Below are 25,460 nucleotides of genomic sequence, written 5' to 3' on the forward strand. Positions count from 1 at the left end.
ATTTCTGAAATTTAGAAGATCTAAATAAATGGAAGGATATACCATTATAAATATAATAAATTATAAATATATTATTTAATTATATTACTGAAAGACCTGATATGTTATTAATCTTCCCCCCAAATGACACAGATTCAATACAGTCCCAGTCAGAATCCCTACATTGTTGTTTTTGTGCTTGTGCAGAAATTGACAAGCTAAATCTAAAATGTATATGGGAATGCAAGGCCTAGAGTAGCTAAGACAGTCTTGAAGAACAAAAAGCCAGGGGACTTGGGCCACCAGATATATATATACTGTAAAGCTACAGTAATTGAGATAGTGTAGTATTGGTTCAAGAATAGACAGAATATAGGGGTGGGGTAGTGGGAGGTACAAACTATTGGTTGTAAGATAAGCTCAAAGGATGTATTGTACAACACAGGGAATATAGCCAATATTTTGTAATAACTGCAAATGGAAAATAACCTTTAAAATTGTTTAAAAATAAAAAATTTTTTAAAAGAAACAAAAAGAATAATTGAACAGAAAAAAGAGCCCAGAAATAGACTCACGCATATATAGTCAGCAGACTCAGTAGGGAAAGGATGTTCTTTTCAATAAATAGAGCTGAGTTAATTGGATATATCCATTTGGGGAAACAAAACTTGGCCCCTGCCTTACACCATAAACAGAAATTAATTTGAATTGGATCATAGACTAAATGTGAAGGTAAAACAATAAAGCTTCTAAAAGAATATGAGAATATCTTCATGACCTTGGGCAAAGAGCACACAAGAAAGCTAGCCATAAAAGAAAAGATTGATAAATTAGACTTTATTAACACTAGGAACCTCATTTTATTAGAGGGACAAAATTAAGAGTGAAAGTCAAGCCACATCCTGGAAGATAATTTGCAATTGATATATTTGACAAAGGAGTTCTGTTCAGAATATACACAGACCTAAAAATCAATATGAAAAAGACTGACACCGATTTTTTTTAAAGAGCAAGAAATGTAAACAGGTACTTCACAGAAGAGGATATTGAAATATCTCTTAAGGAAATGAAAAGTTGTTCAACCTCATCAGTCATCAAGGGAATGCAAGTTAAAACCGTAGTGAGATACTGTTCTATCACCAAAATGAAAAGAACTGACATTACTAAGTGTTGGCAAAGATGTGAAGCAACTGGAACTCACATACACTGCTCATGGGACTACAAATGGATATAATTACTTTGGAAATCAGTTTGGCAGTTTCTAATAAAGTTAAACATATATCTGCCCTATCAGCAGATACACTGCTAGGAAACGCATGTGTATGTCCACCCAAAGGTCCATTACATTGTTATTTTTAATAGCTAAAAAGATGCTGACACAAAAGGGTAGCACAGTATGATTCCAGTTATATGAAATTTAAAGTGGACAAAAGGTGGTTATCTTTGGCAGGAAAGAATGCCAAAAGCGTAAGGGAGCCAGGTTGAGGACTGGAAATACTCTATTTTGATTGGAGTGATGGGTACATGGATGAATACGTAGGTAAAATTTATCAAACTGTACCCTTAGTATTTGTGCATTTTATGCAAGTTATGTTATACATCAAAAAAAAGGAAAGATGCACTAGTAGATCTCATTTGTAGACCCTTGCTTTTATGAAACTATTGAAGGATGTTGAGTAGGAAAATGACACTAACACGGTCCTTTAGGAAATTTTTCTGGTGCTCATGTACAAAATGGGTTGTTAGGGAAGAGACTGAAGGCAGGGATGCTGATACAGAAGCAGCGAGTGTGTATTCACAGTATTTTGATCAAAGAAGGTTGTGAAAGTAAAGGAAGACAATGCTCCTGAGACATTGCTCTCTTCCATCAGTAGATCTGGTGATATTAAAAGGCTGCATGTGATTAGCTTGGATTTTTCCAAGCACAACATATCTGATTTTTGCTTTTTGCCCTGTGTCTTAGAACACTAAGATAATGCTAAAAGTTGATAAACTTAGCCGGAGAGATGATAAGCAAAAGGATATTAGAACTTAGAACAGGCCAGCATTGTATTTTAATGTGGCATTGTTCAAGTGTGTGTGTGTGAGAGAGAGAGAGAGATCTCACATAGCACTGTGGTTGGCCCTCTAAGAAATATCTAAAAAGCCACTTTATTGCCCCACCTTGTCATGAGACCCAGGCTAACAGTTCTCCCCTTGTCTGCTGATCCTGTGATGATAGGCGCCGTCTCAGCGCCCTGGCCATGTCTCTGCAGCAGCTGCTGTGGCAGTGTCCTCACTGAGTTTCCATGGAAGAGCTTTTGTTTCTGCCCGCACGTGTCCTTCCATCATTGAACCCTAACAGTTCTCTCATTGTTGCTCTTCCCTTGTAGTGAAGACTGAACCAGAAACACCTGTGCCAAGCTGCCCCTCTCAGGATGGTCACACAGCAGTGAAAACAGAAGAAAGTTCTGAGCTGGGAAACTATGTCATTAAGTAATTATTTCAGTCCTCTCTAAGGGAGTTGTGCTTTCGGTGTGTTTATGGTACTTTTAAAAAACCATCCCCGAGACAGCTGCATATGTGTAGAGTTGTGTGTATGAGTTAAGCCCTTTGATGGGTGGAAACCTTCTGTCTGTGTGTGGTGAACAAGTATTACCATTTGCTGCACAGCTCAGGAGTCTTCATTTAACCCCTTGACGTGACCTCTGAGCAGCACTTGATTTGTTGCCTCAAAAGCCTCCGCTGCAATTACAGATCTCCCTCCATTTGAGCTTACCAACACGAAGTTTCTTTGCTGAATCTTTGGGTATGAAATTTTTCATGATGTAATTACTCAGGTGTGTATACATTTTGTGTCGGAGTAGCCACACACCTGCCTAATCTTAAACAGCTGCCTTTTCATGGCCCATACAGACTCAGTGCTTCGTTTTTGTTTTTTTTTTGCGGTACGCGGGCCTCTCACTGCTGTGGCCTCTCCCGTTGCGGAGCACAGGCTCCGGACACGCAGGCTCAGCGGCCGTGGCTCACGGGCCTAGCCGCTCCGCGGCATGTGGGATCTTCCCGGACCGGGGCACGAACCCCTGTCCCCTGCATCGGCAGGCGGACTCTCAACCACTGCACCACCAGGGAAGCCCATCAGTGCTTCTTCTAAAAATACTCCTAGAGATTTTCTAATTTCCGAATTGAGAACCCACCTCTGACTGCATATTTTGAAGTATTTCAAACTGCTGGGAATGGTAGAAGCTTAGCCACTTTCATATAACAGGTGACAGCATGAACTGTAATAACCCTAAGATAGGCATTGTATGATAGAATCCCCTACTCTAGTGACAATCACATTGCAAAAAGATTACGTGGCTATTTAATTTTAAAATATAGATAAAATGAAATGTCAGGTTTGCATAATTTGTCATTCTTGGGGTTTCATCTTAGTGTTGACTTTTTAAGCATTGAATGCTCTTCATTTATAAAGAAGGCTATGCATAGAAGGAAGGACATACCAATATAGTTGGTTTAAATTTTAATTCCCTTGGAAAGGAGAAATATATACATAAATTCATATGTGTTATGTGCGCACACACACACACACAGTTAGAAACTGCTCTGTGTATTCCCTACCTTAATTTTCTTTTCTTTGTCCTTCTCAGGATAGACCATTTAGAGACTATCCAGCAACTCTTAACAGCAGTAGTAAAGAAGATCCCTTTAATCACTGCAAAAAGTAAGACAATACTGAATATATGGATGCATTTTTTTTAAAGCTGTGAAGTACTTGGGATATTAAGTCAACTTGAATCACCTGGTGTTGTAATTAATACTGACATGGTAGTTATCACAGAGGTTTTAGCTACAGCTGTAGCTCATTTGCAGGGTTTTAGAATTAATATCTTGGTCAGTTAGTCTTACTATTTGCACGGTTTGATCTGCAGAAGGAATTTTTTTATCTTTCATCTAACACTCACTCTGTAGAAATAAACAACTGTCAAGACCTCCTGCAGTGAGGTCTCCTCTATCCCTGCCCATTGTCAGCAAGACTGAACAGTTTGCTTCTCAGCCCCAATTGCTCTGACAGAATCAACAGCCCTCACCAAGGGCATGACCGACAGCCTGTGGATACTTAAGCTTCGGCTCTCGGGCAAGATCACCCGCGAACATTTAGAGGGAAGGGATGAAGCAGATTATCATTTCACATTCATGGGAATATGGAAACAATAGGCCAAGTACAGACTACCTTGTTTATTTTTTCCAGCTGTAATAGCAAAGAAACTATTTTTTTTCCCCTCAAAGGGGTCATTTCGAGGTAGCTCAAAGTAAACTCAGTGATTTTTCTAGCCCAGCAAGAAAAAAATTTTTAAAAAAATTCAGATACAAATACAGAATATTAGAGCTGAAAGGCAGTTCTGGAACTGTCTTTCCCAGTGGTCTCATTTTACAGTTAAGAAAACTGAAGCCCAGAGAGATGATATAGGTTGCCCAAGGCAGCTTAGTGAATGGCAAGGCCAAGGCTACATCTCAGGTCTCCTGTTCCCAGTGGAGTGCCATTTCCACTTATTTTAATAGGTAGTCTACTGCCATGATACTTTCTCTACCAGAGAAGCTGATTTCCCAGGGAGGGCTGTTGTTTTGAGAACACATGAATGAGTGTGTTATGTTGCATCTGAACTTGCCTGTTAAGGAACATAGCCAATAAAGAGGTCTAAAGAAACTTTTGGACATGCTTCCAGCAAATAAGATTTTATTTAAATCATAACTTTATTCAGAGTTTGCTGGATATGTGCATTCTAGGTGAAGATGCCAGCTGTTTTTCTGCAAAATCTGTGGAGCAGTATTATGGCTGGAACATTGGGAAAAGGAGAGCTGCTGAGGTAATCCCATGTTTGCTGCAGGCCACCACTGAGAGCCTATTAGAGAAAACAACCAAAACACATGTGCATTCTGGCTGCTTCCATAAACCTCGTCACATGGAGCAATGATAAATTTTGCAGCATGTTCCGTTAAATTTTTTTTTTTAACTTTATTTTTTGGCCGTGCCGGGTCTTCATTGCCGCACACTGGCTCTTCGTTGCAGTGCCAGGCTTCTCTCTAGTTGTGGCATGTGGGTTTTCTCTCTCTAGTTGTGGCGCGCAGGCTCTGTAGTTTGTGGTGCTCGAGCTCAGTAGTTGCGGCGTGAGGGCTTAGTTGCCCTGTGGCATGTGGGATCTTAGCTCCCCTACCAGGGATCGAACTTGCGTCCCCTGCATTGGAAGGCAGATTGCTTTACCACTGGACCACCAGGGAAGTCCCTCGTTAAATATTTGATGGTAGAACTTTTTCCTTAGTTAAAAATCTCATTCCCCAAAGACATGTAGCTAGCCTTTGAAAGATCTACTTTTTCCTGCATTGGTAGAAGTTTCTAAAAAATTTTAAAGAATTATATTAAAATTAAGTCAAGTATTTATTACTCAGTGTGGTAGCAACTGTGCCAGACAGTAAGGTTGTAAGAGGGAAGTAGCAGGTACAGAGGCATGCTTAGGAAGCTTTGAGAAAGTCTGTGTGATGAGTTTGGGGAAGGCTGGGAAGGCTGGGGAAGTGGGAGATCACAGGTTAAGACCAGGTGAAACACCTTGTAGGCCAAACCTAGGAATTTCAGTTTTATTTTATAAGCATTAGGTAAGAGTTTTTACTTGTTTTAAAAACTGAGGAGTAACACCATCAGATTTTTTTTTCCTTAGAAAAAAATGATTCTAACAAGTTAGCATGGTAGTTTAGAGTTGGGTGATTTATTTGAACACGCTAAGTTGAAGAATTCTCCCCCTCCCCCCTCAATTTTTTTAAGTGGCAAAGAGCGATGACAATGCGAAAAGTCTTACAAGAAATACTGGAAAAGAATCCAAGATTTCATCACCTGACCCCGCTTAAAACCAAGCACATTGCTCACTGGTGTCGCTGCCATGGCTACACCCCCCCTGACCCCGAAAGCCTGAGGAGCGACGGGGACTCGATCGAGGATGTGCTGACCCAGATTGACAGCGAGCCAGGTGAGCACTGGTGGGACTCTGGCACCATCAGCAGCCGAGAGGTGTTTCCTTGGAGCACGTGGTCACCTGTCAGCCTCCATGGTTTTCGGGCCACGTCAGCCCCAGCAGTTTTCCATGCTCTTTCCTTCAGCTGAGGTGAAGGGACCTGAGGACCCCAAGAGCTGCCTTAGAGAACAGGAGCCCACCCTGGGTGTCCCGCCCACCCCCCAGGATGGTCCCTACAGAACTATTTGTGCCCAAGTGTCCCAAGTGTTGTGCCCCAGCCAGGAATGTTCTGGCCCGTGACACGCAACAGGAACACACTGTTCATTCAGGAGCCCCCTTCCTCAGCATCATTTCTCCTTTGAAGACCTTCTTGATCTAACTCCTTTCCTTGTGGTAGAAGTGACTTCTTCCTTGGTGACCTTATAGCCACCCTCACACAGACGAGTCTTCTCCCTGAAGATGGGGACGATGTCTTATCTGTTACTTTATCTCCAAAACCTAGCCTGGAAGTGCACTGCCCAGTGCTGGAGACACAGGTTTAAACAACTAATAATGTTGCAGATAAAATGAATTGTTTTATGATAAAGACACAAATAACTGAGCTATATGTGGGCAGGGGTGCAGGGGAGCTGGGTATAAAAGACATATGGGGAAGGGCTTCCCTGGTGGCGCAGTGGTTAAGAGTCCGCCTGCCGATGCAGGGGACACGGGTTCGTGCCCCGGTCCGGGAAGATCCCACATGCGCGGGGCGGCTGGGCCCGTGAGCCATGGCCGCTGAGCCTGCGCGTCCGGAGCCTGTGCTCTGCAACGGGAGAGGCCACAACAGTGAGAGGCCCGCATACCGCAAAAAAAAAAACAAAAACAAACAAACAAACAAAAAAGACATATGGGGAAAATATTTTGAGTTTCACCTTAATGAATAAGGAGTGTTTTCTCCTCTCAGCCCCATTTCTGTAGAAAAACAGATGCTCCACCTCCCAGTCTGAGGGAACCTGGAGCACAGGGAGGGTCTGGGGGGGTTCCTTTAAGACTTAGCACAAGTCCCATTTTTCTCCATGAAGCTTTCCCTAGAGCCCTAACACAGGGTGGCCTCTCCTTTCTCTGATCTCCAGTGGTATTTAATATCAGAACCTTGAGGGTTTGTCAGATTTATATCTAAGCTCTTTGGAGAGCAGAGACCATGTCACAGATTACTTCTGTGCTTCGCTGGTAGTGTATGTAAAGCACAATACTTTACCTGTACTAGGCTTTCTGTTAATATGACTGACTGATCTGTGAGCATCCTGCCAATAAAACAGAGAAAGCCAGGAGCTGGATGCTCTACCTCTATCCTGCTGGCTGCCCTTAACTCCATCTTGTCCCAGTCTGGACCTCACTTATTTATCTATAAAGTGAAAGGGATGCACTAGAAGATTCCCAGAGCGCCTGCTGGCTTTAAACTTCTAATACTCTTTGTTGGGTTTTGTATAAATCAACTTATTAAAGACTGGATGCATGGTATACACTAAAATGTTAGTAGTACTTATCTCTAAGCAGAGCATGGATGATTTTTAATTTCTTCATTGTGCATTTCTAAATTCTCCAGATTTAAAATCTGAAAACAAATTAGTGGAGTGGGAGGATGGCCTCGTTTTTGGTGGCATAAGTATGAATTATGTGCTGTTTTGACTTAGATTGTCCTTAACAGCACATATGTTTTAACACAAGATGCCTGTCTTGGTGCTTGTCTCCCTTATGAATTACTAGTTCTCATAATTATAGATTCATAGAATTTTAGAACCAGAAAGAAGGTCAGCTCCCTTGATACTTACCCTTCTTCTCTGGGTCTCAGGCTATCGGTCCCTTGGAGATGGACAGTCCCTTTCTTTTGTCACCACAGCTGTCATAAGACTGATTACCTCTCATTTAGAGTGCCCATCATCATTCTCCTCTGCTGACAACCTCTGCCGGAAACTGGAGGACCTGCAGCAGTTTCAGAAAAGAGAGCCGGAGAATGAGGAGGAGGTGGACATCCTCAACCTCTCAGAGCCGTTAAAGATAAACATCAAAAAAGAACAGGACGAGAAACAGGAAGAAATGAAATTCTACCTGCCACCAACACCAGGCTCTGAATTTATTGGTGACATCACACAGAAGGTAGGGGACTAAGGCCTGTGCTGCTGGATCCCTAACCAGGTGCAAGGTGCAAGGTGTTCAGCCTTAGAAACTGACACCAGACTTTCTGGTGAAGCAGGTGTATGATTTCCTTCTGCCTGGTAAACCTGGGCTCTGCTCTCTGGGCACCTGCCTTCCTACATCGGGGCCCTTGGGCAGGAAAATGAATTACATGTATAGAGAGGCTGCTCGTTGAACATGAAATTGAAGCAAAGGCAGCTAGATGTAGGCAGTTTTTTACTTTTCATCTGCTCTTTTCTCATTTGCCTCAGTAGAAGCACCCTTCCCTCATGAGGCATGTCATAATGAGCTCTCCCTGACACTAACAGCTCCCAAGTGCCCTGCCAGGGTGTGGACGTGGCACTCAGTGCCCTTATGGTACAGGAGAGAATTATCTACCTACCTCCAGTGGAATGCAGCCTCTCACTTCAGCATCTGCCTGCTGCACGGCTGCCTGGGACCCAAGTGATGAAAGACTAGTTTTTTTTTCACCTACAGAAGGAGATGACAAGTGGGGCTGTTTCCAAGTATATCTTTATCACCTATTGCAAGTAGGGCCTGAGAGTCTGATTCCAGGCTTTCCAGTATGTCGCTCCCACTGTCAGAATTCATGGCCAATCCTACGTTCTCTCATGAAGGAGATTTGGGGGTAAGAGCAGGATTATAATAGCATTTTTAACAATCCCTTAGAAACATGGAGTGGTAGGATGACAGATTTTCGGGTTGTTATATTCTGTGTTACTTCTCCATGAGTTTTGTCCAGAACGTTTGTGGAGTTATTCTTCCACCCGGACATCATCTTGGGTATCAGAAGCGTGCTTGTTTTTCATGAAGACATAGGAACAAATGGCTTTCTTCTGCTCTTCCAGATTGGGATCACCCTGCAGCCTGTGGCGCTGCATAGGAATGTGTATGCGTCGGTGGTGGAAGATATGATTTTGAAGGTGGGTGCCTGTGGGCAGCAGAGGGGCCGTGAGCTGCCCTCAGGGGCTGAAGCGCTGAGGGGCCAGCCAGGCAGGACAGAAATGGAACAGAGATGACAGGCTTTACAATTTCTCAGCTTATTCGGGCTTAAAGTTTTCTCTTTTTTTTCCTTCTGATTTTTAAATGAATTAAATTGTAGTGCTACAAGAGTGTCTGTGCTGATGTCACTCTAATGATATCTTTCAGTGCCATTTCAAGTGCTTTTTAAGTAGCCTGAGGTGAGAGTCATAGGTCTCAGTGCTTAAAGAGGTGACTCACATGTCACAACAGTAGCCACAACTGTCCCATCCCTTGGTGAGAGGATGACAAAACCAGGTTCCTTACCCAGCCGGATCCTAGCTCAGCAGTTCCTTTCCTGGTAGATCTCCTCCGGGAGCAGGGATACCTCACAAATAGCCCTCACCTGTTCTCCTTAAAAATAATGTCTGATTAATGAAAATTACCCCCTTCATAATTTCTCAGAATCATAGCCTCTGTAATTGTGGGCTATTATTTGTGGTCTATTATTCGAACCTTTAATTTTTCCTTAAGGACTTTTGATCCTTAGATATAGCTGTTGCCAAGTTTAGGGTATGGGATGGGGTCAGCTGCATCCCTTCTTGCCAGCAAGCAGGTGGCCCTTTTGAGAGTAACAGCATCTTCTGTTGTAGGCTACAGAGCAGCTGGTCAGTGACATCCTGAGACAGGCTTTGGCGGTTGGATACCAGGCAGCATCTCACAACAGGTACCGTTATCTCTTTAGTTGGTGGTATCAGGCTGACAGATATTTCCTCACAGTTTAGTTGCCCATCATGATGTTTTAGACCTAAGTCAGTTCAGTAGGAGGTGTCAGTGCTTGGGACATTCTCAGAGCCAGACAGACTTGGGGGTCTACTTGGTTGTTTTGAGACAGTCTCGTGGTTGTGAGAGGTCTGTATCTTCCCCGTCTCTACTGCATAGACCCTGTTCAGTAGGACTCTCATATGTTACAGGGTTGAACAAATACCAATTCGTTGCCATTGAAGATAAAAGCAGTGTTTCTTTCGTGTCAGGTTTAGGGCCAGGCACTGCATATATTACCTAATTTGTTGTTCATTTCAGAACTCATGCTCCCTTTTTAGAAATCAGGAAACCGGGCTCTGAAAGGTAATCTTGCCTGGCTTTCCCAGCAAATACATGATAGAACCTAGATTTAAACTTAGATCTCACTGGCTCTATACCCACAGGCTCACCAGTGCTCTTTGCAGCCTCTCTAATTGTCATTGATTGGGACGCTGAATTTTGCTCTTTTCCTGGGCCCTGAAAGAATGATTAGACAGGCATTCCTTTCAAAGGAAACAAATTTATTTTATTCTGTTGTGCTTAAAGGCTGTCATAAATTTATATAACTTTAACAGAATACCTGAGGACATGAAGAGACCTAAATCAGAGGAATATGATTAGGTCAGACTTAACAGGAATGTAACACATCAGGCAGTGTAGAGAGGTCTTTACAAAAAGTGAGGAACAAAGGAGTTCTAGTAATGCTGCTGCTTGTCCTGCTGGAGATCCAGGAGTGGGCGGAGTGCCTCTGCAGCCCCTGCTCGCCTCTCTGGTCCCAAATGTGAAGACATAGAGTGACCTGAGTGCTTTTGATAAGAACATTGAACGTCACACTTGGCCTGCCATAACTCCATCTCCCATCTTTCCAAGAGATGGGCTCTGTGGTGCATTGACTCAGCTTTCATTCGGCCGAGACTGAATTACAGCAATAACGTTCTGTTCTGCTTTACTTCCTTTTTCTTTTCTCAATCCCCAGTCTTTTTTTTCTTCTTCTTAATCATTCAACCACCTTATTGAAATCCATCTCATGCCTGTGGTAGGAAGTCATATTTGAGCACTAAATAGGGCTGACCGGGAAGAGGGTAGGCCACATCTCCACCAGAGTCAAAGGAATTAGTGGGAAAGAAGAGGGGGAGAGAGAAGGCACCTGCCCACTCCCCATCCCCAGAGTGGCCCTGAACCATGCCTATCACTCATCATCATCCCCACCTACTGCAGCCTGTGCATGGGATGGTCCTTTCGGTAACTTAATTGGTTAAATTATTTAGATATTTGAGAGAATCACTAACAAACATCTTTGTTTTTTGGACCAGGATTCCCAAAGAAATTACAGTGAGTAATATTCACCAGGCCATTTGCAACACTCCTTTTCTGGACTTCCTCACAAACAAACACATGGGGATATTGAATGAAGATCAGTGAACAGAATGAAGATGCCCCTAGGAAAGCAGGATTCGAAGTCTTGAACTGTGATGATTCTTCTATTGGGGAGAGAAGGTCGTTTTCTGTGTGCCTCGGAGTATGATGGCTACGAAACCATTGCCTCCACTTAGTAACACCAGTGTTCAGTCCCAGGTCAAATCCTTTTAGGAGAGAAGTTTGTTTCCCGATTCTAGAGTGAAGCCATGAGTGGTTGCATGCTCTGTCAGCTTGAATCTGTTCCCTTTCTGTGCAGGCTCCATCAGGGTCTCCATCAGAGCAGGGTCAGGCCCCATGTATCAGGCCCTTCTGTCCTCTGCGTGTTTTCCAGTGGGCAACTTGGGCCTGAGTCTCCCTCCAGGAGGCAGAAAATGAGTCTGGCAAGCTAGAGATTTCACCCATTCTGTGGGCTGGGGTTACAGGCACCACCACCACCACCCTCTAGTTACCCTGATAACATCTGGAGGAGGGCTGGGCTTCGGCACTCAGACCCCAGGCATCGGCTCAGGAAGCAGTGATGCTGTGTGGAAGACACACAAGCCTGGGAGGCTGCAGACTGAGAATGCTTCTTTCATGGGACACAGGAGCATTACTACAACCAGTCTCAGAGCATTGTCAAGGGATGGACAGATCCCAGCACAGGTCAGGAAAAGGTTTGACTACAACTGAGAAGCTCTTAGCCATAGACAGCACCCACAAAGCCCGGGCACTTGGCAGACTCAGGCCAGCTTTGAGTGTGTGCCGGGCAGAGAGCTGGTTCCTCACCATTGGCGTGGTCTGCTGGAGCTTCTGCTGCTGAATCCACGTTGAGTGGCCAGTGGGAAGCAGCCCCTTGGACAGTTCAACCTATCCAGTGGATTTGGTGTCTTGTTCTTCTCTGTCAAGGAGTTTTTCCCAAGAAGAAAAGTGTTTTAAACACTTGTGAGTGCCTTAAAGGTAGAGAAAGGACTGTCAAAGGCAAGACACAGGGATGTCAGTGCTCAGAAGCAGTGAGAACAGATTGTGTCATAGGCAGAGGCCATCTCAGTGGGAGGCAGAAGTGGTCGGAAAAAGGAAAGTTAGCCGCGCCCTGCATGATGTCCAGTTTCATTATAGACACTTTACCCCAATCCTTCTGACAGTCTGTAGAAGTAAAGAATTTATTCTCAGCAGTTAGGAATCTGCTCCAAGAAAAAGTGAAAGCTGTGAGTCAGAGCCAAAGAAACTTATCCAAGCAACATAATTCACGTTTTCATGAATCCTTTAGATGTTCGAGTCAGGAGAAGGCAGGGAGGCAACTACAAGAAATCTGCCCTTTATTCAGCATCTGAGGACAGCAGCTGCAGAGGGAAATTACTCAGTAAGGCATAGGGCATGTCCTGGCTTAGTAATAAAACAGTTCAGTAGTAAAGCCTCAGATATTCCATACATAAAATACTCCAAGCAAGGTTCATGGGCAAATGTAGACTCATTCAGCAGTGGACTGTGACTCAGATCTAAAGAATGAAGATTTGCTCCAAATGAGAACAGTCAGTTATTACAGGTGTGAAAGCCTCAAGAAATTATCTTTTTGCAAAAGAAATAGTAAGCGATTTAACAGTCCCCATATATGTTAATGTTGCAATGAAATGTATTTGTATCCTAATATGTAACATAATTGTGTAACAAAAATATCTACAATAAATCTTTCAGTATTTGTGATGGGTTTTTCTGAGTTTGGAGCACTACACTTTGGTAGGGTTTTTCTTACATTAGGTCAAAAAGAGCTGGGATGAGGCAAAGGTATAGGTGTTTGTGTACTTGAATTAATTCTTCCACTTCTTTCCAAAAAGAATTTGCAGCTACTTAAAATAAGGATTACAGTTATATAAAAATCTGAAAAAGTTTTGGAAAAATGCATGTTGGTCCTGGCCATAGTGGTTTCTGACAGCTTGGAGCAAAGGAAAACTACCTCAAAGCCAAGGCAAAGATTAAAACAGCTCCTGTTGTCCAATCAAGAAGCACACTGGTTCGTCTGGCAAGAATGGGTCTGTGCTGAAGCCAGAAAGAAGTTACTCCTGTGACCCAGTCCTGCTGGGACCATCTGCTATCACAGTGGCTAAAAAATTACAGCAAGTACAGAAATATTTCAGAAATGACTATTATTTATATCCACCCTTAATAAGAACTAAAAGCTTTGAAAGCTTTGGTTCTTCAAAGGTAAGTTCTTTGGGGAGGAGGCCCTGTAATACAATCCAAGTATGTAGCTTTCCTGGGACCAGGCTTCACTTAGTGTCAACCTTTAGGGAGTTGATGGTCTGGAGGAAGGAGAATAGGGGCATTGACTAGGCCCCCTTCTTGAATGTTTTTTGTGTCAGCCACGGTTTTGACAGGAGCCACGGGACAGTGTCACAGTACCTTAATCGGGGACTCCCTCTTAACTGACGGAAGGCGCCTGTGTGAGTGAGGCCAGCAGAGCTGATCCTGCTCAAAGGGTCCCCCGTTGGCCCAGGGTGGGCTGCATGGCCAAGGTTCTCTCAAAAGCTGCTTTTTGGAGTTTGGCCAAAAATCCTGGAGTTATTACAAGGATGAAAGTATCAGTGTTTGTAATGGGTTTTTCTGAGTTTGACTCACTACGGAGCCATCAGTCTTGGTCTAAATGACTGTGGGTGACAGGACCCAGGGGCCTCCCTGTGGTTGGGCCTCCTCACGGCTGGTCAAGGCTGCTACTGCAGCGCTAACTTTGGTCATGGAATAATTAATTTGAACTCTTTCCTTTGGCTAAAATTACCTAACAAGCAGATTAAACTGCTTTTTAATTTAATATAAAAATGCTAATTATATAGAAACTTTTAGCAAATACTGTAAGGTGTAAAAAATTTTTAATTATCCATAGTTCCCCTTCTCAAAGATAGCCACCATCAGTGTTCCAGTGCGTTCCTTTCGGTCTTCGTCTGTTTGTATCATACATATGACCTAGGTGAGTTGGGACCACGTGGCTGAGGCTGCTATTATCTCAGTGTTAAGGCCTTATGAAGACCTAGTGGGAGGAAGCTGCTGTTTCAGAATCCAGATCTAATAATTAATGAAGTCTAGTAAGGAAGACTGTTGGGTTGGGGTGTTTTTGAAAAGCTGTTTGTTCCTGGGTGTGCAGGATGCCTTCCAGAGGTCAGGCCTCTCTCAGGCAGTGGTGCTCCCACCGCTGCTGCAGTGCCAACACTGCCAGCCTGCGGCAGCCTGCTTTACCCCCAGCTCAGTGAATGGGCTCTTGGGACAGGCTCTGGGGGAGGGATGGGCATGGCTGGCTATGTGGTGTGACACAGGCAGGGGCTACTGAGAGGGCCTGTCAGTGGCATCAGATGGACCAAAGCTGCAGATGGGAGTAAAGCAGGCTCCCAGGAAGGGGTGCTTGGGCAGGAGAGAATAAGTACAGCAGCTGTGCTTTGTTGGCCATTTAGCCATTTACTGTGCTAAGCACGCTGCACATAAACACGTTCTCTAGGGGGGGTGGGGAGGGGAGTGGCATTACCCATACTTTGCAGATAAGGAAACAGAAGCTTAAACTGCTCCCAGCTAGTGAATGGAAAAGCCAAGATTTGAGCCCAAGACTAGCTTCAAAGACAGTCCTTTTACCCTAGGCTCCTAGCGGGGTTGGGGGGAAATGGGTAAGTGTAAAAGAGGAAGTTCATGGGTTCTGTTAAATATTACTACATACGACAGCAGTGCGACTGCAGCCCAGGGTCAGCGTTCTCAGAATCTACAAGCCTCCAAGGGAGAGCAGCAGTAGCCATGGCACATTGAAGTCCTCTTACTAAGAGGAGATAAAGGAAGACATGAGAAGGCGTTCGTGTTTATAATTAATTTAAAGAAATGTTAAATTGAAACAATATGTTTGTGTTTTAGTAAAATCTGGGATTGTACCATTAATCTGTTTGCTTCTCACAGAATGCCCAGCACGCAGTCTCTTTTCCCTTAGAAGCATCTAACATGCAAACCAATGAAGTCTGAAATAATAGGACCCTTTGTGTAAGCATATGGTTTTGCTTTTCCCTTTAAAATGATTCTCTCAACATTTCCTTTGCTGGAAATGTGCCAGAGCTGGGAGCTAGCACCTCTGAGGGGACTGATGGCCCCTCGCAGCCTGAGCTGGAAACAGGGCTCCGCCTCCGCTCTGAGCTGCTTCTAAAACCTGAATGCCACCTCCAGTGGTGAAAGTAAATGCTCACCTGGCTAAGCCACCTGAGGGCTGGAAAGAGGTAAAGATCCAAAGGGAAATCCTTGAGCTTCCTTACCGAAACTGTCCTTAGCTTGTGCCTCTAATCTCTAAAAGGAACACAAACTCCTTCAAATGTTTCGAGGGCTGCTGTGCAAAGAGGGGACCAGGCTAGTTCCAGGTGGCTGCACTGGCTGGAATTTGTCAAGAAAGGAGAGGGCCTTCCAAAAACAGAATGAGCTGCCTCAACAGCTAGTGAGCTCCCTGTAATGAGATGACGTTTTCAGGTCTTTCAGGGAATGAAGCTAATGCCACCCTTCTCCCAAAGAAGCTCCCAGTTCTTAGTATAGTAGTTCCCATCTAGTCATCAATACATTAAGGGAACAAAACGAGTCAGTAATACTAAGGTAAATGTCGTTCACTCAGTACTTCACTCATCCCAAGAAATGTTTTGTTAAAACCAGGGTCGTCTTGGCCATAAAGAAACTGTCTTTAAAACTGAAACCCTATGATTGATATTCTGCTTCTTTGGGAAACTTCTTCCTGGTTACTTAGCATCATCATGAGTCACATGCAGGTGATAACCTAAGATTTCTTCTACAGCCTGAACATGTGGGGCCGTTGGTGGGACTATCCAAGGACACCACCTTGGGCTACCATCGGTTATAAAATTGTCATGCAGCCTGCGAAAACAACAACGTGGACATTACTGGATCTTTCAAGGACCTGTTATGTCCATATTCCTCAGCCCCCAGCGACCAATTCAGTTCACAGTAGAATTGATCAAGTTCTTCAGATTTAAAAAATGAAGGGTGGCCAAAAGAGGCAATTAAAAAAGATCTGAAGCCTTCCGCACACATCTCTGAGGCCCAGAGCTGAGCTGGGTGGTGCTGTGTCCCTCTGTGCCTCTGTTCTGCCCGCAGCCTCGTGCAGCTTGGAGAGGAAGTAGTGCCCCACGGTGAGAACGGAGGACCCTCCCCCTCTGACAGCAGGGGCCATCTGGTCCTGAGACCTCACCCAGTCCCCGGGCAGTGGGTTCTGATCCTCTGTGGCTGCTCGCTCCTCTCCGTGGGCAATCACACGTTGAGGATCCGGGGAGCTGAGGCCTGAAAGATGGCTGAGGGGTTAGGGGCGAACTTCTTCCTCACCTCAGGGACCTGGAAAATGAAATGTGGCCACAGATCAGCGGGCCTTTCCCTCGACTTTCCCCCTCCCCACAGCTCCAGGAAAAAAATCCCCTCTTTGTCCTTGAGAGTTGGGACTGCTAACCTGAAGGGTCTGCAGTTAACGCGGGGTTCCTGCGTTAGGGGACATTGGCCAGATGGAGCACGTGGACCTTCGTTTCTCCCTGAAGCCTCTTTTGGGTTGAGTCAGGAAGCTGAACGGCCCCACCTCCCTTCCAGCTCCTCCTTACATGAACACCGGGGCCTGGACAGCTAGTCACTAGGGCTCAGTGGCCGAGGGTAAGATTGGGATTTAAAAGGGAGGGGACACCCTTCTCCCCAGAGAAGTCAGCACTAGGGGGACACACATGTGGCTAACGACAAAGCAGCACCTTGGCTTTCTGTTCGCGAGTGACAATTGGGTGTTGAGACACCACTGTCCCTGGCATAATGCCATCCTACACCACCCAAACCTGACTCCTAGTCCCTAACCTGGAAGAAAAGCCTCTGTCCTCACACCCCCTGCAGCCAGGCACCCAGCCCCTCACCCTGCAGCACCAGCTTCGGACTGACCTGGAAGCCAGCCCCGGGGCTGCTGTCCCATCCAGAGCTGTGGGTTGTGATGACTGTGGCGGGTTTCACCTTTGTGGATCTCGATGGCTTCACTCCAGTCCAAGCCTGGAATTCCTGTCTGGAACAGAACACATCACAACCTTGCACAGGGTCTCCCGTCCCTTCCCCTGACCCCTCAGAGGCCTCGGCCCTTGCCCTGTGCTTCTGGAATATTCCTGACCAATGTCCACTGCTGAGATGCTGCTTTGGCTGCAGATGTTCCTTTCTCCCCTTACAAAGGCAGAACTAGCAGACGAAGTGTACCCCAGACAGCTCCAGCGGGAATTTTCTCTCACGCTGCTGGGGAGCAGTGGCACAGGCTGCACGGGGAGTAAGCAGAGAGCTCAGTCAACAACTGGATCCTACTCATCCCGAACTGCAAGCTCCCAGCGTGTGCTGGCCCTCAGAGACAGCACGTTCCAGCCCTGCCCTCCAGGGCTCCCTATCTTGCCTCCGGGCCACTTCAAGGGGCCCTAGAGGCCCAGAACCAGCGAAAGTCGCTCGCCTGCAGCCCACGTCGCTGGTGGCCCTTATGTCCAGAGGAGGTGACGGACTGGACAGCATACTGCACGGTCCTCCATACCTGGTTACAACTGAGGAAGAAAATGAGGCTCAGTGTTGTGTTTAGTTTTTAATAACTTGTCTTATTAACTCCTACAAAAGAGTATAAGTCGTAGTGACCATCTCAAGAAACTAAAGACAGCCTGGCGCTGTGGCTTTTGTATGGCGCTGTGCCCGCGGGCACTGATGTGCAGGAGCAGGGAGGGACGGTGGTCTGCACAGGGGGTAGGTGTTGGCTACCTGGAGGGAAGTGACAAGGCTGGCACGGCCTAGCTCCAAGTGCTCAGAGTAGCATTCTTTTGACAAAGACTCAATTCCTCAGTTCCTCTTAAAAAAAAAAAAAAAAAACACCTATTTTAATTCTATCAACTCCCCTACTAAATGGCAGAGACCTCCTGTGCCCACAGGAGCCGCTGGCCAAGGTGATGTTCTGAGGAAAAGGGTCCAGATGGCCAGAGGCAGCATCCATATTTGGGCTGGGTCCAGCCCAGCTTATCCCACCCCATCCACAGCCCTGGCCAGGTTTCAGGCCCTGAGATCAACAAAGCAGCCTTTTCTCCTTAGCAGCACAGCTGGGCACCACTGGGCATGACACGTGTGCAGGGAGCAGCTGTGTCTGTCTGTGGCCAGCACTTGGGTACCAGGAGGCGAATTGGGCCAAGGCCCTATTGGATAACTTTTGCTTCCAAAGCTGCAAGGTTTCAAAGACCAGCTGCCCGAGCCATCTGCTACTCTGTTTCTCCTGGGGAAGCAGGTCCTCCCCTTGGTGTGCCCTTCTGTTCCCACACTGAACTGAGCCTTGGGTCTGGCAGCCCAAGCCTGCTGCCCCAGGGTGGCTGCAGGGGTCCCAGAGCAGGAGGTGACCAGAGCCAGGGGCTAGAGCAGTGCCTGCGGTTCCTTGTGGGACAGGCCTGGTGCTGGAGCCCAGGTGAGAGGGAGGCCTGCAGTGGGGATGGAGAAGGGACGTTGAAGACAGACTCGGCAGGGCCTGGTGACTGCCCAGGAGATGAGGAGGGCAGGCTAATGGCCTGCCGAGGAGATAATACAGGACTAGCTGAGTCAACTGTGCCTCCCCTCACCAAGAAGTTTCCACCACTGTCCACCTCATGTGAGCCTCAGCTGGACCTTGAGGGCCGCAGTCCCTCCTGCTGAGGGGCAGGGAGCCACCCAGGGCATTGCAGAGCGCCAGACTGAGGGTCCTGAGGCCTGGGTTCTCAGGCCAACATGGCTTCAAACAAATCCCTGAACTTCCCTAAGCCTTCCCGATGGGCACTTGGAAAAGTGGGAGTCAAGTCTGGCACTTTGACTGTTGGCCCTTTAACTGACTCACCCAGGAAGGAAAGAGGGAGACGACTGGGCCAGGGGTGCTGACACACCGAACTCTGGAGGGAAGGCTCTGGGAGGAGCTGGTCAGGAGGAAGGACCCAGGCTGGCAGTGGGCAGGACCCGCTGCCCTTCTGGCCGAGTGAGAGGCAGGTCAGTTCTCACCTGGAGACCAAGGGCCAGGTGAGGCAGGACCTGCTGGGGTGGAGAGGAGTAGCCACGAGTACTCGTATCCCTGGGCTCTCTGGATCTGTTCATTTCCTTTGCTTTGTAAATTTCTTTAACTAGTTCGCTTAGGTAACATGCATCTTTCAAGAAGGCAGGTGGGATGGAATTGCTCATTCCAGTAGTAGAGCTGGGAGATGGAGGGTCCCCGAGGTCGGCTCGCACGGTGCTGGGGAGCCAAGTTCAGCAGTGGTCCTATGTCTCTGCCAGGTGACCCAGGCAACTAAGCTCTTGCTATTTCTGCTTCACAGATGAGGAAAGGGTCAGAGGGGCCAAGTGACCCACCGAGTTTATACACCAGGAAGGAGAGCTCTAGTGAGTCCCAACTCTTGCCCAACTCGGTACTTTTCCACCACTGCCGGACACAGGTCAAGCAACTACCTGATTCAGAGGAGGCAGCATCTTAGGAGATGATAACCTATTAGGGGCACAGATTTGGTCTCTGAGGCAAGACACACTTGGGTTCTGCTCTGCTCTGCGTGACCTCGTGCCAGCCACTCAAGTTCCTCATCTATAGAATGGGGACAGCAAGAACTGAACTTATTCCAGGGCGTTATTGTGAAGTCTTGGGGAGATAATCTGTGGGAAGTCCTAAGCCTGGTGCCTGGTACGTGCCAAGCAGAGAGTAATAACTAGTACCTCTAGTATCACTGGAGCTGGAAGGACCCAGCAGGACATTCAAACCTGCCATCTGCTCAGCAAGGGTGAGGGATGGCTTCTAAAAGTCCAGCCTTTGCTTGGACACTTCCAGTGAACAGGAGATCAGCACCACGTGACCTTACCCATCCCAGTCAGTTCTAATTATTAGAAAGTGCTTCCTTCCCTGAGCTGAAGCTATCTCCCTGCAAGTGCCGCCCGCATCTGTGCCTGGAACATCAGCCATTTGAAGGCGCTGCACACCCAGGACCTCTGGCCTTCCAGACCTGTCATTCAAGGCCCCTCCAGCTGGTTCAGGGCCCCGTCGTGCAGCAGTCGGCACCGTCCACTGCGTGGCTGGGGCCCCAGTGCTGCGGCTCAGTGTCTGCCCTGCCCTGACACCCCTGGCTGCATTTCTGCAGCTCAGCTTGAGCACACGTCCCTGAACACAAGACCCATCCTGCAACAGCCACTCCCCATCGAGTTCCTTAAAACCTGCATGCCCGTGAAGGAACCTCTGGGGAGACAAAATGTTCCACGTGTCTGAATTATGGTGGTGATGCCCAGGTGTATACAAAAGTCATCCAGCTGTACACTTATAATGGATGAATTTTACTATATGGAAATTATACCTCAATACAGTTGATTTTAAAAGTAATAAAATTGAAGGAGAAAGTTCATACCTTTTGGCCCTTAATTCCACAGGTAGGAATTCATACTAAAGAAATTATTGTATAAGCAAAGATTTAGCTACAAGAATGCTGATCAAAAGAGAGATTTTTTTCTCTAAAATTTTTTGTTAAAGGTAATACATGTACTTTTTTTTTTTTTAAGAGCAGTGGTTCAGGGAATTCCCTGGTGGTCCAGTGGTTAGGATTCCGTGCTTCTATTGCAGGGGGCATGGGTTCCATCCCTAGTCGGGGAACTAAGATCCTGCAAACCATGTGGCACAGCCAAAAGAAAAAAACAAAGCAGTGGTTCAAAAGGGCAGAGTGAAAAGTCCCTCAGTCTCCTTCCACCCCTGGCAGCATCCACAACTCCTTCCCCTTCTTCCTCTCCCTAAAGGTTACCATTTTCTCACACATCCATGCAGAGACATCCTACGCTTATTTCAGCAGATATGTATGTATCAATAACCCCTTTAAAAACACAAATAGTAGCAGATGTATCGTTCTGCATCTTTTTTGACATCTTCTATTATCAGTACATTCTGGGCTTCCCAGTAGCCCATCCTATGGCAGAGCTATAATTAACCAGTCCCCTACATCAGTAGGACAATGGAACTGTTTCCATTTTCTGCTGTACTGTTGTTGACACGTACCTTATACTCCTTAGCTCCCACCCCATGTTCAAGGTTACCTGTAGGGAAAATTTCTACAAGTGAAGTAACTAGATCAAAGGAACAGTGTTTTTAATAGCCCCAAATTAGAAACACCCTAAATATTTAACGACATGAGAGTAGGTTAATATTTGGACATATATATCAATATATGGATAATGTATATCCATAAGATAAAATACTGCACATCCATTAAAATTCATGTTGTAGAAGAGCATCTAGTAACACGGAATGACATCCACGATACGTGAAAGAAAAAAAAACGTGTACAGTTACAAATCTATGCAAGAATTATAAACAGATACGCACTCAAATGCATGTTAAGGATTAGAAAGAACTACCAGTTTGGGGTAGGATTAAGGGCATACTCATTTTCTATGTTGTAATTTCCGTAATTTCCAATTTTTCTGGTCACTTGTTATAAGAAGACAGAAAGCCCTCAGCTGTCCAGGGGCAGAACACAGGCCTGTCCTCAGTGAAAGCCAAGTCAGCTGCCCTCAGTCACTCAGTGGCATCTCTAGGGGACCACCCACTTGGAAGCTCTGCATTTGGTCCTCACCACCAACGCCCCCACAGAAGGCGATCCTCAGGCAGTTGGCCTGCGAGCACCCCTCCTATGGCTAGGCCCACCTGGTGGAAGTTAAGGGGAAGAGGATTTTAACTCGGTCGAAGGCAGGCTTTCTGCCAGGACTGCCCGAGAGGGCAGCGAGTGAGGTAGTGAGCTCGCCGCCACGGAGGTGCTCGCTCGCTCACTCACTCCGAGTCTGGTCGGGGAGCATCGAAGGAGACGCTGGCAGTGCCAGGAACCAAAGGGGATGACCTCGGAGGCCACCCACGGCTCTCCTAAGTCGTGTGGGATGGGAGCTCCAGGCGCCTCCTCCCTCCCGCCCACCCTGGTCCTCCAGGCTCCCCAGCTTAGTCTCCTGGGACCACGTGGTTTGCGTACAATGCGCTCCCCTGCCCCCAGCCTCATACCTGTACGATGTGGTCGCCGCTGCAGCCGCATCTGCGTCGCCGACGGGGAGCACGTAGACCCCCCGGCTGTAGGGCGCGGGGGCCTTGATCCTGCGGCCGCCCGCTCCCGACCCGCGCCCCAGTGTTGCATCTCTGGGCCTCGCGGGCGCCGTCCACACGCCGAAGTCCCGCTGGTACTGAGTAAGCGGCACGTCCCGGCCGGGGTCCCGCGAGCCTGCGGGGGACGAGCCCCTGCGTGAGGTGGCACCGCCCAGGCCCGGCTCCTCGCTCTCGAGTTCGGAGTAGCTGTGCAGGGTCAGTGGCACAGCCACGTCGGAGCGGTCCAGCTGGTTCCAGCGCCGCGCCAGGCAGCAGAGGCGGCTGATGCAGGGCCACGCCATGCTGGCCCCGGCGCCTGGCGCTCGCGCTCGCTCGACTCCCTGCGCTCCGGGCAGCGTCGCCCCCGCCCGCGGCCCCGCCCTCGCGGCCCTGCCGGCGCTGCCGCAGCCCCGCCCCCCGGCCTCGGGGTGGCCACCCAGGGAGCGGAGGGCTGGGCGACAGCCCCGCGAGGCCAGGGCCGCCTGTGCAGGGCTGGAGCTGGGCGCCGGTGAAGGAAGAGGGTAAGGCTGGCGGGGTGCAGAAACGGGGCTGGGGTTGGAGGAACTGAAACCGCCCGGAGGCACAAGTGTCCAACTTGAAGAATGTCTCATAATTTAATCCAGAGTTCCCTAAATGCTATCTTATAATTTAGACCTGGCTTCGCAGAGGCCGAGGGCCGGATGGCGACAATTCCTAGCCGATCGCCCTCCGCCAGCCCCCAGGCTGCAGCTCGCCTCCCGGAGGGTCTGTTGGACCCCGCCGACAGGGGACAAGCCGTGGCTGCCAGATTTGCGCGAGGCTGCAGCGCGGGGCTCGTGGGCACACAGGGGGAGACGCGCGATGAGGGGATCACAGGGAAGACTTGGGGCCGCGCTTCCCATAGAACGCGGGTTTGAATCAGCCGTTATGACGCCAAATTTGGGACATCCAATTCAGCTTCCACTGAGAATTGGCATTAGCCCTCAACTGATACTTCCTGAGGCCTAAAATCCCTAATTTTAAAGCATGGCCATAAAGGCTTGCTTATAAAGCTGCCACAAATCTTTGGCCACTATGCTATAAAAGTTTCTCTCCCTCCTGCGCAGAGCTAAATACAGGTAATCCTCCAGGTCATAGATCAGTCTGTTTAATGCAGGACAGGGTATCAAACAGCTCCCTGGCCACACGCAACGGCTTCCTGAATATTTGACACTAGCCCTCAGTATGCACTGCAGACCAATTACTAGTAACACTGTTGAAACAGCACTAATTACCCAGTGCTCCATCTCAAGCATATACTTGGACAGTATCCAGCCTGCACCTCAGAGGGAGGACTGCAGTACAGCCCTGGCCATCAGAATACAGATTCCTCTCCCAAACCACTGCCTATCTTAGCTTGAAGGCACAGTAAAGTTACACAACGACTGCCCCAAGTGGCAGCAGTTCAGCTGCCTTGGCCAGGCCATGGCCCAAGAGGCAGCAGCAGAGGAGCCTGTGTACCGTGAAGACACTGGGAGATTACACACCTGCTCAGGGTATGCTGGCTTTGTGTGACTTATGTGTGCCAGGCCCTGGGTCAGCCACCTGGGAGACTGGTGACTAAAACACTCCGTTCTGCAGAAAAAAAAGAGCAGCCCTTCTTGTTTTGATTTCTTCATTCACTAAACAACAGTCAAAGAGGACTTACAATGTGCCTGGAATAATGCTGGGTGCCTTCAGGACGTTTACAGTGCAGTGGGTGACAGATGTGGAAAGCAGTGTAATAGAGCTTTCCAACAGCGGAGAGAGGGCCAGGGACCTGGACTCGCTGCCCATAGTGAGGGAGGGTAGTGGGGTCGGGTGGGAATGCAGGGTCCAGGGGCCAAGGGTTCAGCCACAGGCAGCAGAGGCTGGGCCACGGAATGCCTTGGTAGCCACACTAGGGAGTTTTCATAGGCAACAGGAAATGACTAAAGTGTTTTTAGCACTCTGTGGCCTTGTGGAGAAGTACAGCACATTTTAGAGAGCAGCTGGAGAACAATCTTAACAACAGTCCAGGTTAGTGACAAGGGACTGAACTTAAGGCACTGGGAGTGGAGAGAAGGGGCTGGATTCTAGAAATGAGAGGTGAGAGAGAGAAATCTAGAATGGCCCCAGGTTTCTGGCTTAAGCCAGGAGTCATATTTGATGTGCCTGTGTAGTGGGGTCTGAGGATCTGTAACTATGCCTGGGACATAGTTCCATACTGTCTACAAAGTAGACATATGTACTGAGTGACAGCTTAGAGATATTCAGTGTGTCCAGAGCTCAGAAGACATCCTCACAGAGATAACTGAAGCCACAGAAATGGAGAGAGACGAGACAGCTAAGAGTGCACTCCTGGGACCCCACACTTCAGAGGACAGTGGAGGTGGCACAGGCTGAGAGGCACGCTAGCCAGGCAGAGCACAGCCTTGGGGTGCTCACATGCCAGCAGAGAAGCCAAGATGAGAAAGCAAGATACCCCAGTGGGCAAACAGGAGAGTAGGGAAAGTTGCCAAAGCTATGGACAGTTAGGCTTATGCTTCTGGAGCTGGGTGCTGACCTCCCAAGGCCTCTCACAGGTAGGTAACTTGACCTTCCAAACGTTCCTTCTCTAAACATCACAAAGCAGAGAGAGCAGACGTGTCTTTGTTGCCTGTCTTCCAGATCTGCCCACGGACAACATGAATTTCATTCTGGACTCCATATGGAATGTCCATGTGATCTCAGCCTCCCATCCCATCTCTGAAAAACACTTCTTGTCTCATCTGTAAGTCACAGGGTTCTTAGCATAACTACATATTCAGAAATGTCAAAGCACAGCAGTGTGACCTTGGGCAGTTCCCACACACGACCGCCCTGGTTCCTTACTGGCAAAATGAGGGCTGGGTTAACAAAAATTCTCTCTCCTTAAAGTGACATTAGTTTAGACTATTCTAAACTAGAACAGAGTCCCCTGCCTGGCAAGAATGACCGGTACTTTGCAGCAGAGAAGAGTCCAGCTTGGTGGGAAAAAGATGAAGAACCACCATAACTGGATAATTCCTACGTGCTGGGCACATGCTGCCATTCAGCTC

The 25,460-nt window shown here is 47.5% G+C and overlaps 2 protein-coding genes across 14 annotated transcripts in view; one reads left to right on the forward strand and one right to left on the reverse strand.

The window, feature by feature from the left end:
• Positions 1-13,001, forward strand: part of YEATS2 (YEATS domain containing 2) — a 109,102-nt gene extending 96,101 nt beyond the window's left edge. For 8 of the 10 annotated variants that reach the window (XM_060150111.1, XM_060150113.1, XM_060150114.1 and 5 more), the window contains 8 exons: positions 2,352-2,454; positions 3,609-3,682; positions 4,747-4,826; positions 5,777-5,978; positions 7,873-8,099; positions 8,987-9,061; positions 9,752-9,825; positions 11,216-13,001. In XM_060150111.1, coding sequence (XP_060006094.1) covers positions 2,352-2,454; positions 3,609-3,682; positions 4,747-4,826; positions 5,777-5,978; positions 7,873-8,099; positions 8,987-9,061; positions 9,752-9,825; positions 11,216-11,324 — 944 coding nt within the window. In that variant the 3' untranslated portion in view covers positions 11,325-13,001. The other 2 variants (XM_060150119.1, XM_060150120.1) reach the window with 2 other exon arrangements.
• MAP6D1 (MAP6 domain containing 1) lies at positions 5,702-22,706 on the reverse strand. 4 transcript variants are annotated; one of them, XR_009540691.1, is made up of 7 exons: positions 22,327-22,706; positions 17,229-17,346; positions 16,510-16,649; positions 14,995-15,090; positions 13,698-13,850; positions 7,775-7,925; positions 5,702-6,416 (listed from the first exon to the last, which is right to left on the reverse strand). XR_009540691.1 is itself a non-coding variant. In XM_060150123.1 (3 exons), the coding sequence occupies exons 1-3, from the start codon at positions 22,704-22,706 to the stop codon at positions 16,569-16,571; spliced, it is 579 nt and encodes a 192-aa protein (XP_060006106.1). In that variant the 3' UTR covers positions 15,124-16,568. The 4 variants fall into 4 exon arrangements, 1 of the variants encoding a protein (XP_060006106.1); XR_009540690.1 differs by having other exon boundaries at positions 13,698-15,090; XR_009540689.1 differs by lacking the exon at positions 14,995-15,090 and having other exon boundaries at positions 15,506-16,649.
• Positions 22,707-25,460: the final 2,754 nt, after the last annotated feature.

The sequence above is a fragment of the Lagenorhynchus albirostris genome, chromosome 5 (genome assembly GCF_949774975.1).
Source record: "Lagenorhynchus albirostris chromosome 5, mLagAlb1.1, whole genome shotgun sequence".
Classification (NCBI taxonomy): domain Eukaryota; kingdom Metazoa; phylum Chordata; class Mammalia; order Artiodactyla; family Delphinidae; genus Lagenorhynchus; species Lagenorhynchus albirostris.